Here is an 18881-nt window from a genome sequence, read left to right on the forward strand (position 1 = left end):
AATCTAGATCAATTATCTAGAAATGTTAATAAAACAGATTTCTTCTGTTTGCATGATGTCAGAATACAAATGAGGGGCAAAATGTAAACAGCAAAAGCTGGTAACCCCCCCAAGTACAGGATGTAGCCCATTTTACATAAAAATCAGAACCAAAGCCAGAAATTGTGAGAAGTTTAGCATATACAATCAGCCCTCCGTTTTTGCGGGGGATCCGTTCCAGTCCTCCTTGTGAAAATGGAGACTCGCTGATATTCAAGGCTTGAATGTGGTGCGTGCCTATGAGCACATGAGGTGCACATGGCGTGGGGCCATGCCCCACTGAAATTAATGGAGGTCACCTCTCTGTGAATATTCAAGACTGTGGATCTCAAGTCCACGAGAACAGAGGGGCGACTGTGTACATAATTCCTCAATATATTCTGTATTCAAGAACTAACAAGCATATTTTCATTATATTTTAAAAATAGACAGTACTGTAGTACAAAACTAAACAGCACAGTAAATGTGATTGATTATTGCTAAAACATTATACAAAAAAGCAACAAACATGAGAAGATTGTAGTAAAACTGGAATCTTTAATCTTAAAACTTCAAACTCCTGATATCTGATATATTACAATTTAACAATAATTTATAATCACACTGAACCCTCAAGAGTCATTGATGTCTCCCAGCTTCCCTTCTTCTGCTCTCTTTGGAACTGTTGCTCCGCTGCATCAAAAGCGGCAGTACTCCATGATCTTTTTCTTTCCCGCTATCTCAATCTTCTTGCTCTGACTGAAACTTGGCTCCCAGCCCATGACACTGTTACCTCCGCTGCCCTTTCTCATGGCTATCTTTCTTTTACTCATTCAAGCCGTCCTGAGGGCAAAGGAGGACGGGTTGGCATCTTATTGTCCAACTCCTGCCAGTTTCAACTCTTTCTCCCCCCCCCCCCCCCCAGCTATTATTTTTCTTCCTTCAAATGTCATTCTATATCCGACTCTTCTTTCCCTTACAGCTCCGTGTTGCTGTCATTTATCGCCCCACTGGTTCTGCCAACCAATTTTTGTCTGATTTTGAGTCTTGGCTCACATTTTTTCTTTCAAATTCTGTTACCTCTCTGATTCTCGGTGACTTCTATATCCATATTGATGATCCTACAAATTCTTCAACCTCTCGCTTAAATTCCCTTTTAGCTTCTTTCGATCTTCTACTTCACTCGAACTCTTCAACTCACTCTCTCGGTCACTGTCTTGACCTTGTTCTTGTTGCTAAGTGTATCATCTCTGACTACTTGGCATCTGACTTTCCTCTTTTCGATCATCATTTAATCTCTTTTACTCTCACTTATATCCCACTTCCTTGGCTTACTGTTCTTTGCCAGTTCCGTAACCTCCAATCTGTTAACTCTAATCTTCTCACTCAATCTTTGGATTCATCTCTTGCTTCTCTCAATCTTGGGGACTCTGCAGATTCATCTATGTCCTTGCTCAATTCCACTCTTTCCTCAACTCTTGACAGCTTTGCCCCGTGCATGTCCTCCTCATCCTCTATGACTGAGCCTCAGTCCTGGATCACTCCCATCTTTAGGTTCCTCTGGTCTTGCTCTCAAGCGGCCAAACGTCTCTGGAGAAAGTCCAGGGAGTGGGCCAACTTTATCCATTATAAGTTCATTCTCTCTTCCTTCTCACACGCCTTAGCTATGGCAAAACAGAATTATAAACTATTGATCGGCGCCAACGAGAGGCGCCCACAGCATTTGTTCTCTTGTTTCAACATACTACTAAAACCTTCAGCTCCCCCTGTTTCTTCATTATTTTCTCCTTCCGATTTTGCCAATTATTTCATTACAAAGATCACTTCTATTTGGTCGGAGTTGACTGTTTCTGATTTGGTTCCCACCATTATTCTCCTGACTCCTCCTACTAACAAATTCTCTGCATTTCTCTTGACCCAATCCCTTCTCATCTTATAATCTGCATAGCTCCTTCTTTTTTGCCCTCCCTCCTCTACATCTTTAACCTCTCTCTTTCTTCTGGCTCCTTCCCCTCTGTCTTTAAACACGCTCTAGTTTCCCCTATTCTGAAAAAACCTACTCTTGACCCTTCTTCCTTGTCTAGCTATCGCCCAATTTCTCTTCTTCCTTTTCTTTCTAAGGCTCTGGAACGAGTCGTCTACTCTCGCTGTCTTGAGTTTCTCAAAACCAATTCCATTTGGGACCCTTTCCAGTCCGGTTTCCACCCACGACACTCCACAGAGACGGCCCTCACCAAGATCTCAAATGGCCTTTACTCCATCCTTGTCCTCCTCGACCTGTCTGCGGCCTTCGACACCGTGGACTACTGTCTTTTAGTTGATTTACTTTCTGACCTTGTCTTCTTGGGCTCCGTTCTCAATTGGTTTAAATCTTACCTGTCAGATAGATCTTTTGCAGTGGTCTTGGGCGGCCAGACTTCATCCTCTGTTCCCCTATCTGTTTGAGTTCCTCAGAGTTCTGTTTTGAGTCCCCTCTTGTTCTCTCTATACACACACTGTCTCTTGGTAAACTTATCAGCTCTTTCGGTTTTTCGGTTTTTCTGTACGCTGATGATACTCAACTGTATCTTTCCACCCCTGACCTTTGGCCAGGGCTTGAGCAGCAAGTTTCATCTTGTCTGACAGCTGTCTCCCACTGGATGTGCCATCAGCGCTTGAAGCTCAACATGTCCAAGGCGGAGCTTCTTATCTTCCCTCCTAAGCCCACCCTTCAATATTCCTTTTCTGTCTCTGTCAACAGCATCTCTATTCAGCTGGTCCAGGAAGCTCGCAGTCTTGGTTTCATTTTTGACTCCTCTCTGTCATTTATCCCTCAGATTCAAGCCACAGCCAAGCTCTGTAGATTTTTCCTCTATAATATTTCCAAACTCCATCCATATCTCTCTGCTTCTACTGCAAAGACTTTGGTCCATGCCCTAGTGGTCTCTCGACTTGACTACTGCAACCTTCTCTTGGCAGGGCTTCCTCTCTCTCACCTCCACCCATTGATTTCTGTTCAGCACTCATTATAGACATACTGCTATTGTAGTTCCTTCTTCTTTGAGTCTAGCTATAGAGCTAGCATATGACTAAAAGAGGTGTTGCGGAAAGATAAAAAGGCAAAGACTTCAGAGGCAAGGTCTACTTTCCTTTGACCTCCATCTCTTCCAGATGAATATTATGGTCATTTTCTTTTAAATGTACTTTTTATCAGTTTCCTTGAATGTTTGCAATTAGATGAGCTCATAAGGCCTGTGAGTCTCATCCTAGAAACGATTTATTTGTGTGGATTCAGAAACATTGGGGGAATATGGAGATATGAAATGGGATAAGATTGTCAGATTGATGATTTAAAAGAATCAAGAACCTCACATATTGTATATACTCAACTATAAGTTGAGAAATTTATGCCCAAATATTGACCCTAAAATCTGGGGTCGAATTATACAAGGGTCAATACAGTTACCATGGCTTGAGATCAACTGGAGGACAGTTAACAACAACAACAAGAAACAGTAATAATACTCATAAAGCTCCTTTTAAAAGTAGCCCTGATGTCCCACTCTCCGTGCCTCAGCAGCTCTTGCTGAAAGAGCTGCGAGGTACCAGTGTGAGTGTGCATGGAGTGATTCCCTTCTCAATCTTATCTCCAAACTTTTCTTTCTCCTCTTTGCATTTCCCCATTTTCCCTCCGTTTGCAAGCCGATCTCCAAACCTTGCCTCTTCTTTGCATTTCCCCATTTTCCCTACGTTTGCAAACTCATCTCCAAACCTTGCCACTTCTTTGTATTTCAGACCGCTTGTAAGCTGATCTCCAAACCTTTGCTTCTCTTCAGTCTCCTCCTCCTTGCGTTTCCTCTGAAAACCAAGCTTCTCTTCCCTTCCCCCTTCCACTTCCACTTTGAAGCCAACTTTAAAATCTGTCTCCTAAATTCTGCCCTCGACTTATCCACGGGGCATATCACATTCCAAGATTTTGATCCTAAAACCTTCCCTCGACTTATACATGAGGTCAACTTGTACACGAGTATATACGGTAACTGAAATGATGAGCTTGTAATTCCAGAGCCTCTAGTAAAGATAGTCAGATCCAACAGTTCAGAAACCTTTAGTGAACTGGTGGGGCTGATAAAACAATGGAGAAAACCTGTAACAGCTTCAAAAATGCACAAGATGATTTTCACAAACTGGGATAGCTGAGTGCTATGTTTGCTGCAGAGAGGTCAAAAGGCTTTAATATCATGCCAGCAGATGTGGAATAGTGTTAGAATGCTGTAACGGAACTTGGGAAATTCCAGTTCTGATCTCCACTGAGTCATGAAACTGACTGGTCAATAATACTCAACCGGTCACTATACCACAGCCTAAACTGTTTTATGGTGTTGTTGGGGTGTGGATAATATGGGGAAGAGAAGAGTGATGTGCACCACTGTGAGCTCACTGAGAGAAAAAGATGGATGTAAATTTTACTAATAAGTGAATAATAAATGTCCCAAAAACAATATTCTAAACAATTGAGACCAAAAAAATGCTATAGACAGACAGCAAGTGCTCCAGAGGAATCTCACAACCCTTGGTGACCCAAATCAATGAGCCAAGGCAAAGAAGAAGGCAACAGCACTCCTATTCTGACCATTGCTGACCTAGGCTGCATCTGCACTTCAGAAATAATGCAGTTTGATGCCTCTTTAACTCCCATGACTCAATGTTATGGGATTCTGGGGTTTGTAGTTTTGTCAGATGTTTAGCCTTCTCTGTCAGAGAGCTCTGGTGCCACAACAAACTACAAATCCTAGGATTCCATAGGATGGAGCCACAATATTTAAAGCAGCATCAAGCTGCATTATTTATGCAGCTCAGATGCAGTCCTCGTTATTAGCTTCAAGGAGAAATTTCCAGATGTGTCAGACTGGTACTGATAACTCAAACAACTGGGCCAAGTTGTTCTATAAAAGAAGGCAAAATGTTTGTGGTATCATTACTAGCCCATCTGATCTGGGGGATAGTCTTTCAGTTAAGGTAATTACTGAGATTCTGAAGAGGGCACCAGCTCATACAACATAGTGGATTAAACACTCAATTGGGAGGGAAGGAGAGCTTCTTGTTTCATTTGACTCTTTCCAATAGAAGTCACAAGAGGTACTACAAAAATATCCAAATCTAAGGCATTCCATTTTTCTAATCTGTACACCATCTCAGTGGAGGTATCCATTGTATCACAACCAGACATTTATTTGCATAAACTTTACTTGCAAATTGTTTTTTTAACAGGTGTTCCTTCAGGACCTCGCAATGTGATCTCTATAGTCAATGAGACATCAATTATATTAGAGTGGCATCCGCCTCGAGAGACAGGAGGCCGTGAAGATGTAACCTACAATATTGTATGCAAGAAGTGTCGGGCAGATCGTCGAAGCTGCTCCCGCTGTGATGACAATGTGGAATTTGTACCAAGGCAGTTGGGCCTCACAGAAACCCGAGTCTTCATCAGCAACTTATGGGCCCACACACCATATACTTTTGAGATTCAGTCTGTGAATGGAGTTTCTAACAAAAGCCCATTCCCACCGCAGCATGTGTCAGTGAACATCACCACCAACCAAGCTGGTAAGTGCCATGGTTTTTATTTTGTAGCTCTTCTGCATTGTTTTCTTCTTGAAATGAATTAACAACATCAAGGTAATTTTAAGAGCAGGGCCGGTGAGTAGTGGTGATTTTGGGGTTACTCTTTGTCCTACTCTAGAGTAAGATTTTTTAAACATTACTCCTACTTCTACTTCTGTAAAAACCTCTTACTCCTTTACTCCTTACCCCTTACTCCCCAGGCCTGGGGAAAAGCCCCTGTTGCTTTGCAAGGCTTGTGTGTGTGTGTGTAAGTGTCTCTCTTTGCCTCCAAGTCCCTTCCCCAGTGCAATATAATAAAAATTGTTTTTTGGTGTTTGCATGTACAATATAATAACAGGAATAAAGAGTAACAAATATATTTTCTTACTTCTTTTTCCTAGGCCTGTAAAAACCTCTTACTCCTTTACTCCTTACTCATATTCCTACTCCCCAACCCTGTTAAAGACATCACTTTTGGCTCTGTTGATTTAGTATTAATAATTTGCAATGGATTTCCAGAAAAATCTTCAATTTATGCCAATTTTCTCTCTACCCCTTCCCCATGTGTGTCCACGTGTGCCTTCAAGTCACCTGCCACCTTATGGAGAACCCATGAGTTTAATAGAGTTTACTTAGGGAAGGAATACTCAGAGGTGTATTGAACGTTTCTTCCCCAGAAATGTAGCCTACACCACCTGATATTCATTGGTTATCTCCCATCCAACCAGGGCTGACTCTGCTTAGTTTCCAAAGTCAGATGGAATGTGGGGTCTTTAGGGTATTTAGGCTCCCTCCCACATGCTACTGGGAAAATATCTATAGCTAGAAGTTTCTGTAACTGGAGAGCCTATGGTGCAGCTGACTTCAGGTTTGAGGCAACCTCTAGCAAAATGTAATATGGCACACATCATTTCTCCCCCCCAGCAGGTTTACTAGTCAAAGGGCTGCAGCAGTGCTGGGAATTGCAGCTGGCACCTGTCAGGGATGTAGCCAAGGGGGGGGGGTGTCCATGGGGTCCGGACCCCACCCTTCCATTAGAGGCATGGTGGCGCAGTGGTTAAATGCCTGTACTGCAGCCATTCACTCAAAACCACAAGATTGCGAGTTCAAGACCAGCAAAAGGGCCCAAGCTCGACTCAGGCTTGCATCCTTCCGAGGTCGCTAAAATGAGTACCCAGACTGCTGGGGGCAAATTAGCTTACTTGCTAATTAGCTTACTTGCTGTTCACCGCTATGATCTTTGGAATAGCGGTATATAAATAAAACAAATTATTAAATTAATTATATAATGAATGGTGTGCACCCCCGCACCACCGTGCCCAAACCCCATTATAATGGTTGCACTTAGTCTGGACCCCCCCTTCCTAAAATCCTGGCTACGTCCCTGCACCTGTGAACCATTCAGCATTTTAATTAGCCATGTTGCTCTTGTGTTTTTCATCGTGGCATTGTAGGAAGATTTTATATGATGGTGGCTAGCTCCAAGTAAAGCCAGACCAAGAGCAAGCAGGGCTAAACCGAAATGAATATCTTCCTAGATAACAAAATGTGGTAGTTTTAGTGCTGGGAATCTGAGATGTTCTTCACAGAACCATCATTCCCATCAGGAAGAATGCCTGGTTCCATGTTGCTGATAAAGAACAGCTGTACAGTTAGTGCCCTTAACAACAACAAAGCCACACATAAATAATTTCTTTGCATCTATCTCATCTTTGTTACCCACTACCACAGATTCATTTTTAATAGATAGAAGTAATTCCAGCTATAATAAAATTAAAATAAAAGGAGATTATGTTGAAAAGAAGTGGTGATACCCAGATGACAATGAATCTGGGTGTATATATACATGAATTGTACATATGAAACCAGAGTAAAAGGTGACAAAGGGACAACTAACAGGTGATGACCCTGGCTAAAAGCTTAACAAACTGACAGTAGAAGGCAACAACAGATGACAATCTGTTTTGTTTACAGAAAGAAAATGGTAATTTCTGCTTTGTATGAGATATGCAAAAATGAGAGTCTTTGTTAATTCCTGTCCCATGGGAGAGTTTGCAACAAAATCTGGCATAAATATTCTAGCATCCCATCCCTCAGGAATAAAAACTCTGTCAGGTTGTCATGTTAGGTTTGTGCCTACCGGATGTCATCTATATCTCTAACCAAGTATAACCCAACCTACCTTTTTCATCTGTGCTCTTTTGTTTGTTTTTCCTGCTTGCTTCCTTCCCCCCTCCATTTTGACATGTGCCCACCTGCTCATCAGCTTCACCATTCACATAAAGTGGCTTTGCCCCAGTAAGCAAAGGACCACAAGCTGACCTCCATATGAACAGGTCAAACAACCCTTTGGTCTGTTGTCTAACCTTGGATTCTCAAAGAGTGCTATCTGACCTTACTCTGCCCTTCATTGTGGCATCCTCCTCCTATAGAGCGTGTCCTTTTAGGTGTTGTTTCTTACCCTTCCCTTTCTGTTTGTATGTCATTCTTTTCCCCATCTGTCCATTTACGTTTCTCTCCTTACCTGTTTCTGCCACAGAGCCACTATTATTTTACAAACTTGATATTTGCAATGTATTCAGACATGGTCTGTCATTATCCAGCTGAAACACATTTACTTGCAGTGCTTTTAAGAATGTGAACAATGTATGAAAGACCAAAAAGATATATATATATATATATATATATATATATATATATATATATATATGGCACTAAGATATGAGGTGTTAGCACTTGTTTAAGCAGGTTAAAATGGGGTGCCAAGCACTAGAAGCATTTAAAGAGAGGTTAATGGGAATGCATAGGAAGAATAGATTGTGCAGATTTGGCAGTGACTGAGACACTGATGCTTAACAATCTAGTTTTGCTGGCCTCCTTCCTTTTTTGTTTCGCTGCTGACCTAAAAATGTAATATATTTCTAACGACAAGAGTGATTGCCTATGCAGACAGTAAAAGGGAAAGCACATTATTATAGGCAGCTGTATCTCGTGCATTTACTTTCAATGGGAGGGTGCATTCAGAGTCTGCATGGGGCTTTATTAAAACTATGCCTGAAAAACCAGACTCCAAGTAATGACAAATGATGTAGAAAATTGCATGCTCTGAGCATACAAAAAGTAGTATTTATGTCAATTGTCTTCTCTTTAATTAGTCTAATTAAGCGTTTTTAACAGAAACAAACTTCAGTGTCTTTATCAGGTTCAAAGGAACTGATCAGTACCCTTATCTTAGCCATCTGTCTGCCCATTCACCCATATATCCATCTTCACACTACTTTTCTTTTCATTCTCCTGTAACAGCTATCTCCCCATCTGTCCCTCTTGCCACCCCAATAACCCTCCATCCAATCAGTGTTTATTTAATTGTTTGTATTTTCAGGACACTCTTTCATTTTATTCCTAGCTTTTGTTGGGACTAGGTACCTCTTTTAATGGTTTTGAGAACGTCGTTATTGATCACAGTTCTGACCACTTCCTTGGAATGTCCTTGCTGTGTAAAATATTGTAAATTGGACTTATTCCCTTTGGTAACGGGCTGTAAAATACAAGTATAGCATATTGGATCTCCTCCATCAACAAGTTTAATCATTTGTATAAATTAACTGTATAAATAGTTTTATCTCTGAATTGTTCTCTCTGTTTATCCCTCATCCCCCTTCCTCTCTCTCTCCTCTCTCTGTGATTAGCTAGCTCTAGCTAATAGACTGTTTGCTCTGGAGATCTATCACTTCCATCCAGTACAGCCCTCTAGATTTTAGCATCCAAGTTTAAAAAGCCCTATTAGTATTAATATCATCATCATCATCATCATCATCATCATCATCATCATCATCATCATCATGTCAAAATTGTTGCCATGCTAACATTTCCCATTAGTTATTACTTCTCACATCTTACTGCTTTAGGACAACTCCATTTTTGCATAGGGACAGGAGAGATTTTTGTTTATTTGATTTCATTTTTAACAAAACTGGCCCAGCTCACTCGTCTTGAAATAATGCATAAAATGGAACACAATTATACTTCACTTTTTATACTTCTCATAATTTTGGAGCACAATTCTTCGACCAAAACTTGCACCCAAAAATGCAAACATTAGGGGGGAATCACATACAAAAAGACAAATGCTAGAGAAGACTTCTTTCACAGTTGTGAATATTAAGGGGAAATGTGTACAAACCTGCATATGGATCTTCATACACACAAAAATGCTCATAAAGATGTGCACACATTTTCATGTGGCTATTTAAAGCCATATACAAACTGCTACAGAAACTGGGCAGAATAAACATATACTTCAAAAATAAAATAAAAAACATATAACAAACCAAATAAAATAAAAAAACATATAACAAATGCAAAGTGGAGGGAAAGTAGACAAAGCCGCTCCTTTTTATTTTTGGAAAATCCCAAAAGTAAAAAGGAGCGGCTTTTGTTTACTTTCCGTGTGGGTTAACACAAGTTTAACAATGACGTGTGAAAATCAACCCACTTTTGTGGGTTTTTTCTACCTTTTAAATCCTGTTTTTGCATGGGATTTCCCCCATGTGATAAACTCTTTAGTCCAGCCTTTGAAACAATGATCTAAACCATAAACCCATGAGTTGTTTAATCCATAGCCAAAAGTTTGCCATTTTAAAGGAGTATTTTAATTGTGTTTTCTTGCATGGTAAGAGGCTGTACAAATGGCCTTTGTGGTCCCTTCCAGCTCTGTGATTTTGTGTGATTCTATGTGGAAAGAAGAGCAGGACTTCTGCAGTGTTTATGTTGCATCTGCTATAAATTTGTTTTCATGTCTTTTTTCCTTTTTTTAACCCCCCCCCCCCCCCCCCCCCCCGCCAAAGAGCACTGAATTGGCATACCATTTACACTTTCCCATGAATTCCTTGGTAAGCTGGCTGGTTTACAACACAGAAATGTTGATGATAGTAGATGAAACTGTCAAGCTGGATGGTTCAATTTTCTTTTGAAGAGGATGGAACCCTGCAAGCTAGCTCTGAAAGTAAATAAACTTGGCCTGCCTACCAACTGAATCCTTTTTTCTTTTAATAAACATTGTTGGTTTCATTTCTTTAATATTCAGTATACTAGAACAGAGTTCCTCTTGCCCCCTGCCCCCTTTGACAGGCAGACAGACTAGTACCAGCCCATCTCTACACCAAGTCCTATGTAATGAAACACCTATAAATAAATAGAAAATTAAAGGAACACAGTGGTTTAGTGGTTAAAACACCAGTTCTGTCAATCATAAGATTGGAAGGTTGCCAGTTTGAGGCCCAAGTGAGCACCATGTGGACTACCTAAACTTACTGGATTGCATTTTCAATCATTAGAAATCACTGACTATGATTGTAGGGATAATAATAATAATAATAATAATAATAATAATAGGATTTACTTATATGCTGCCCAATCACTGGAAATCCGGGCAGCTTACAACAGAAGGGATAATAGACGGTTCCCTGCCCTCAGGCTTACAATCTAAAAAGACATGACACAAAAGGAGAAGGGAATGGTGGGTGGGGGGGGGGGGGGAGGATCAGTTCCAGCATTATTCTCTCCCTCGAAGGCCTGGACCAAGGCAGATGGACTGGAGGGAGGGCTCTTCTTCTTCAGGCTAGCCCTGATGGAGCTGGGCCTGCCTGGTCAACTCCCTCACAGGCTGGAAGATGACAGTTATGGAGGGAGGAGTCTCTTCTTCCAGGCTAGCCCTGTTGGAGCTGGGCCTGCCTGGTCAACTCCCTCACAGACCGGAAGATGGCAATTATGGAGGGAAGAGTCTCTTCTTCCAGGCTAGCCCTGATGGATCTGGGCCTGCCTGGTCAACTCCCTCATAGGTTGGAATATGGCAGTTATGGAGGGAGGAGTGTCTTCTTCCAGGCTAGCCCTGATGGATCTGGGCCTGCCTGGTCAACTCCCTCATAGGTTGGAATATGGCAGTTATGGAGGGAGGAGTGTCTTCTTCCAGGCTAGCCCTGATGGATCTGGGCCTGCCTGGTCAATTCCCTCATAGGCTGGAAGATGACAGTTATGGAAGGAGGAGTCAGAATATAATGGGATAATAGGAGGTACAGTTGAATAACATCCAGAAAGCCACAAGTCACCCACCTCGGCAGTGCACATTAATTTATTGGGATCTATACTGTCCAAGAACCTATGAGATGGGAGAGCAGCTGAACTGATAGCTTTCAGAGAGAAGCATGATATCAGAAGGCAAAATCAATTGACTTCCAAGAGTAACATCAGCTCATCATGACACTAGAGTAGGCAATGGTATTGAGAGAGAACAAGCATAGAAACTGTAAGCTCGAAAGGAGATTACAAGAATGTGTGACTTCTTATTTGTGTTTAGAGCTGGGACATACAATGCCTTACATTCATCAAATTATCTTGAGTAGGTGCTGGTATAAGAGGAAATAGAGAACCAGTTTAAAGTCAGAAGATTTGAGTTACTTTTAACATTTATTTCCCAGTTGTTTATAAAACGTAGCTTACTGTATCAAATAGATTTTAAGGATGATAGTCTGTGGGGAGAGATTGTCCAAGTTGTTTGTATGATTTAGAAGTGTAACAGTCCAGTCTTCAATGTTAAACCATAGCACTTGGATTTAGGATGATATTGTCAGTTGGCTTCAGTTTGATTTCACTGAGATTAAATTGGCTGAAATCCAAGCATTTTTATATAAAAACAATAAAAAGAACATAGTTGAAAGTTGCGAGTTCTTAATTATTCTATAAAAATATTATTTTCCCGCCGCACAAAAAGATACATCCCCTTATACAGATTATAGTCTTATGCTGAGTCTTTGAACAGTGTTATGTATACAGTATTCCTCATTTCCCGATCCTATTAACATTCACATCTTCTTTTCAAAATTAATGCTTTTTATCCTTTCTATTAAAGAAGTATGTAATAATCTAATATTCAGACTACATTATCTATATATCAAATATCATGAACATAAAAAGAGAAATCGCAACATACATTAGGATGGACTTTTCCTTATAACACATATAACACATATCTAGTAGGCTAGGTATCTTTTACCCATCTATAAGTAAAAGAGAGTATATGTAGAGAGAACAACAAAAAGAAATAAAGGGAAGTCAATGAAAGCAAATATTAAGGGGAGAGAAGACAATAATATTATTAGATCTTGAATTCTGTCTGATTACCTCCGGACCAGACTACTCCTAAAAAGAGAAACCATTTTGAACTCCATCTCCTACTATAGTACTCTATTAACGGGTCCCATATTCCCATTTCTTTATTGTCACCATCTTTGTCATTTCCTTCTTTTAACATGAATGTTAACTTATCCATTTCTATAACTTCCAGTGCAACCAGTCATCAATCTTAAGTGTCATACTGCTTTTCCAAAATTTTGCTATTCTCATCCTGGCTGTAGATATCAAATATAATAATTGCAAATATTTCCTTTCATTTGCATCATCTATTATATTTAGGAAGCACACCTCAGGATCTAATTAGAATTTAAGGTGGTATATATCCTGGATTATTTCATGAACTGCCTACCAAAATTTCTTAATCTCTGGGCATGTCCAGCACATGTGGTAGAAAGTACCAGGCTGATTATGGCATCTCCAACATTTATTCTCTTTATTTTTATATATTTTTGCCCGTCTAATTATCTCCAGATGAGTGCGTGTAGTGAGGATCTTTAGTTCTTTTCCTATCTTCTAAGCCAAAGGGAAGAACGTTAAAAACAGAACCAGCAGAGCTTTGCTTTGCTGTTTCAGCCCCCTTCACAGCAGCGGTTGTCCTTGTCCTCTCAGGGATGTCCATCCCGATCTGTTGGATCGAGATTAATCCTTTGTCCTCAGGGATCCTGATGGACCCATCCAGATCTCTTTTGTTAGGGGGATATTTTAGCTAAATTTCCATGAGGAAATTGATGGTAAAAGCCAGCTGCTTGGTCTGTGAAGGTTGTCACTTTCACCCACTACAGTGATTAGCGACTTAACATTCTGCCATCTTCCAAAATCCAAGCATTCTTAATGACTTGTATGCATATGGGCTGCAACTCCCATTTTATCAAGTGATGCAGAGGTTTAGGATGAAATCTTCTGAAAGCTTCCTTTGGAACTTTCACTGCAACATCCCAAAGTGGATGGAGGAACAGGCAGGTGAATAAGATGAGAAATCTATATCATAAATGCATTAAGGGCATGTAGTATCTAGGCCAGTGATTCTCAAACAGTGGAGAGAGACCCCTGTGGAGGGGAGGGAACACAAGGGTTGCTCAAGGGGTATGTGAAACTTGGAGGCTCTGATCCCTCCTCCTCCTCACACGTGCATATTGAATTTACTTAAATAAAACTTCCAATTTGGAAGATGCTATTTCTTTATAAAATGTTAAAATATGAATATACATTAATGTGTGAATTAAAATACACAAACTAAATAAACAAAATTTAGCATAGGGGGCACAACATCCATACGTAGATGCAAAAGGGGGGTCCCAAGGGTAACAAGTCTGAGTACTACTGATCTAAGCCATGAACTCCAAAAAGGTGTGTATGGGCAAGTGTCATATCCATGTACAAGATACCCTCACTCCCCAAACTATGGAACATAAGATTCTGATTTGATTCACATATTCCTTTTTTAAAAAATGTAGGGAAAACCTGTTAAATCTCAGCTGTCACATCTCTTCTGGCATGTCTGGGGGCGGCTAAAGAAAAGGTACTCTGGGTGACAGTTGGCAATCTAGTCCTGGCTGATGAGTAAATGCCCCCAGAGGACCTAAGTGTATGGGACAGATTATATGGAAGGAGGCTATCCCATAGGTAACCTGAGCACAAATCATATAGGGCTTTAAAGGTAATAATCAACCTTGTCTAGAAACTAACTGGCTGCCAGTAGAGTGACTTTAATATTGGTGACTATGATCATTCCTAGATGTACAAGTAACTGCTGTGCTTAGAACTAATTGATGCTTCTGAATTTGGTACAGAGGTAGCCCAATGTACAGTACATTGCAAAAGTCCAGCCTCAAAGTTACCAGTGGGTGTGCTACCATCTTTAGATCCTCTAGCTCTAGGAAGGAGTGCAGCTGACATAACAGTCCAAAATTATAGTAAGCACTCCTGGCTGTTGCATTCTATCTGAGCTGTCATTTGGAGCAACAGATCCAGAAGCACTCTCAGGCTGTGAACAAAGGTTGTCAGGGAGAGTGTTAACTGCATTCAAGACTAGTTGACAGACCTCCAAATCCAGGTTAGGACCCTTGACAGTAAGCTCTTCTGTCTTGTTTGGATTCAGCTTCAATTTGTTGTTCTTCATCCAGCCCATTACCAACTCCAGGCATTCATTCAGAGGATACACATTATCCTTAGCTGAGGCTGTATTTGAAGGCAGAAAGCTGGGAGATGACTAAACAAATGAAGGATTGATTTATAAACCAATTAGACAATTATTCAAGCTAATAGCAAATCTACCTTTGAATCTTTCTGCGAAATTCAAAATGTCCCTGTGTTTAAACAAACTGAGCACTGTATGGAAATTTATGTCTGGGGTGTATTACTAGACTTTCTATAATGAGCTATTATGGCTTGCTGTATTCTTTACATACCCCTTTGTTCTAGTGGGCCTGAGAAATGTATTTCTCTTTATTTCTGCTTTGATCTTGCATTTGTATGACTTTAAAAAGACATTTCCAGTTTAGTTTAATTCTTTCCCTTTGTGCAGAAATGCTGGGCAATTCATCTGAATGAGCAAAGATGAGGAGGCCTCAGTTCTCCCACCCATCCACCTGCACACCAATTTGATCCTGCTCATCTTTGCAGCATTATCCATGTTAAACAGGCAGGAGCACCAGGGGAGTTTGTGAATGTGGCAATTAACAAAACAGCAATCAAGCTAAGTGTTTAATTTCAGAAAATGATCATCTTCTCTGAGCGGATGTGGAAGGATTTGTTTTTAAAATTAAAAACCCAGGATTAAATGTGCTGTGTAAACAAAGGCAGTGCTGGACTGTCAACATCACCCACTGGAAAGAATGAGCCGCCACTGTTCTAAGTGAGTTCCTAAGCACTCTCTGACTGCCTGACCCACAGCAGAAAGACCAAAATAAAATTGAGATTCAAATCATAAATATCCAATTGGAAAATCTCCTGCCGATAGGCTGTACTGCACATACATAGTTTGTATTATAGTGTAGTGGACTGTGCATAGTGAGGAATTTAGGATGCAAAATCATGGGAAGGTCTGTGATCATGACCAACTATGGTGTAGGTACTCCAGTTTGATAGTAATCACAATAATAACAACAATATCAGTAGCAATAGATAGCAGCAGCAACTGATCATTGTTGTTATTGCATTGATTTGCTGGGTTTTTCCTGCAAGGTTCCTCATGGTGGCTTGCAAGCAATAAAATAACAATTAAATAAATGAAATAAATACAATGACTCCTGCTTGTTCAGCATTGCAAGAGTGATGTACATCAAATTGATATCAAAATGGTTAGGGTGTAGTATGGAGGCCTCTTTGGCTTTGATTATTCATATGTTTTGCCAAACATCACTCCTTCCATCCTCACTTCATGAGATGAGGCACCAAACTTATCTTACCATCAGGAAAGGGAGGAGACTCAGCAAACACCCAGTCTAACAGGTGAAGATCATCCACACCCTTCTTCTGTTAGGTAAGGCAGATTGGGGTTTGAATAGGAACAAGAAGATCCACACAGTGCTCTAGAAAAGGTGTAGACCGAACCAGCTAGCCAAAACTCTCTCCTTCAAATGCAGTATGTGTGCTTACAATTAAGGTTTTCTCGGGAGCAACCTATCTGAGGACCCCTGTACAGCTGAGAAGCTGAGTGATGCTGGGAACCTTCAGCATTATAAGCCATTCAATAGATCTTACTCAATGTTGGAAACAACACATCCTCATGAATCTCTGATCAATGTCTTCTGTTGCTGCTTTGGATAGTCAGATTCTTTTACACCAGTAGGATTATTTTATAGCTCTGTTTACTGCTAAAACCTTCAAGGTTCTTGACCTTGGACTGTTACTGGCTCAGATTCATCTCCTCCCTCCTGACAGTTTTCCTGACTTCACAATAACTTACTTGGTGTTTTTTTTTGTTTTGTTTTTTTTTTTTTTACCATGGCTGATACAACTCCAGGCTCTGACCAGCTGGACTCTGCTATAAGAGAATAGTAGTTAAGAGTCAGAGCAGAAAAAATTGTTCCCATTGTGAGATTGTGGTGCTGAGAAAGGTGGTGTTTTGCTATTTCTCCATGCCATTTTACTGGTGGGCATTCCCCATTGCTGCTATTTGCCTCAGTAGGGAAAAACATAGTAATACAGGTTGAGTATCCCTTATCTGAAATGCTCGGGACCACAAGCATTTCAGAGTTGTTTTTTTCGTTGTTTTTGGAATTTTGTAAACTCTACTGCATTTGCAAGGCTGGAGAGAGACATGAGAATCTCTGAAATGGTGAGAGTCATGGATTCATCCTGAGGACTATACTTAGATTTCCACAATTTCACAGATTCTCAGTCTCTCTACAGCCTCACGTCTTTTTGCCACCAGCCACCTTTGAAGTGGCAGCCATGGTTCTACTGCACATTCTTCTCTGTCCAGTCTTGTGTCTCATTCATTCCCTACTTGTGTTGTGTACGAGATGCGACTCTGGAGAGAGACTGAAGATTTGAGAGACAAATTAGCAAGAGTGCCATCTCAAAGGCAGAAATGGGCTGTTGGTGGCAAAAAGTTTGTTTTTGGAGGATTTCAGATTTCCAGTTTTGGGTGCTCAACCTGTATTATCAAATGTGTACCTCTGTTTTTTCCCCTGAGAAGCAAAAAGTAGCTTGCAGAAGATATTAACTGAGCAAATGGAAGTAGAGGTAAAAGGGTTAACCCTTCTTCCCCTAGTGTTGTGATTTTGATCAGATTTCTTTTTGTCACACCAAGGACCAATGTGATATATTATTTATTAATTTCTAGAGGTCTTTACTGTGGTTTGCCCAGTCAGAGCTACTGTAGGTATCTCCCTAAACCAGGGAAATGTGGATTCAAATCACCACTCACCTCTGAAGCACACAGAGTCTGGAGATATGTGCAAAACACACTGCAGAAATAATCCAGTTGGAGACCACTTTAACTGCCCTGACTAGTGCTAGGGAATCCTGGGAATTGCAGTTTATTGTGGCTCCAGAGCTCTCTGTCATTGATGGCTATATGTCTCACAAAACTACAGTTCCCAGAATTCCCTAGCATTGAGCCAGGGCAGTTACAGTAGTCTCCAACTGGATTATTTCTGCAGTGTGTTTTGGATCATAGTTTTAAGTGATTTGGTGGCAGTCTGATAAAATAAATGTTAATTGCTGTTCTCATTTCTCCCCCACCCCCCATTACTGTTTCTGCCTAGGCAGAGTTTGAAAGTTCTTCAAAAAATCTGTGAACAGAGATAATAAATGGGATGAATGTGTATACCAGAGGCAATAGTTTATGTATTTATTTTTAAAACTTCCATATCCCACACCTTTGCATGCACTCAAGGCAGCTTTCAATAAAATAAGAAATAGTTTTAAGAAACCTAATGATAAAATAACACTCTGTGGTAATAGAAAAGCTACAACTGTTATAGGGGAAAATCTAGCAATTACATTGCCTTTTGTCATACTTCTTCAGCTATCTCAAATACATGGCAATATCTGCCAGGAATGAAATTTTCACAGCAGAAAACAACACAGAGAAACTGATCCAAATGGTGCTTCTAGACAGAGGGCTCCTACCGCTCACCATTCCAAGGCATTGTGCAACTGTTCAATATTTTTTCCTTGGCTGATTTTCTCTGATAAGAAAAAAAAGAAGATGAAAGAAACACACACACACACACACACACACACACACAAAACATTGGAGGGATACAAACTGAAGACACTAATAAAAGTCCCACAGCATCTCATTAGAGATTTGAAGAAATCTTGCTAAATTACATACTACTGGCAAACTATCTCAACATGTCAAGACAGCCTGTTAAGAGTTTGTTAACCCCAACAAGATTTCTCACCTCTTGTATGGGGATTAGACTATAGTGTGCTTTTTGGTCATAGCTTCTCCATAGAATCATAGAATCATAAAGTTGGAAGAGACTGCAAGGGCCATCCAGTAGAAACCCCCTGCCATGCAGGAAATCTCCATCAAAGCATCCCTGACAGATATCCATCCAGCCTCTGTTTAAAGACCTCCAAGGAAGGAGACTCCACCACACTCTGAGGGAGTGTGTGAACAGCCCTTACTG

At 40.5% G+C, this 18881-nt stretch overlaps 1 protein-coding gene across 2 annotated transcripts in view; it reads left to right on the top strand.

The window, feature by feature from the left end:
• The window catches only part of EPHB1 (EPH receptor B1), a 493034-nt gene that overhangs the window by 389094 nt on the left and 85059 nt on the right, over positions 1–18881 (top strand). For both annotated transcript variants that reach the window (XM_089509381.1, XM_089509382.1), the window contains exon 5: positions 5269–5604. In XM_089509381.1, coding sequence (XP_089365507.1) covers positions 5269–5604 — 336 coding nt within the window. The remainder of the gene's footprint in view (positions 1–5268; positions 5605–18881) is intronic.

Source organism: Sceloporus occidentalis, unplaced genomic scaffold (genome assembly GCF_023333645.1).
Source record: "Sceloporus occidentalis isolate IW3139 unplaced genomic scaffold, rSceOcc1.0.p SCAF_2, whole genome shotgun sequence".
NCBI lineage: Eukaryota > Metazoa > Chordata > Lepidosauria > Squamata > Phrynosomatidae > Sceloporus > Sceloporus occidentalis.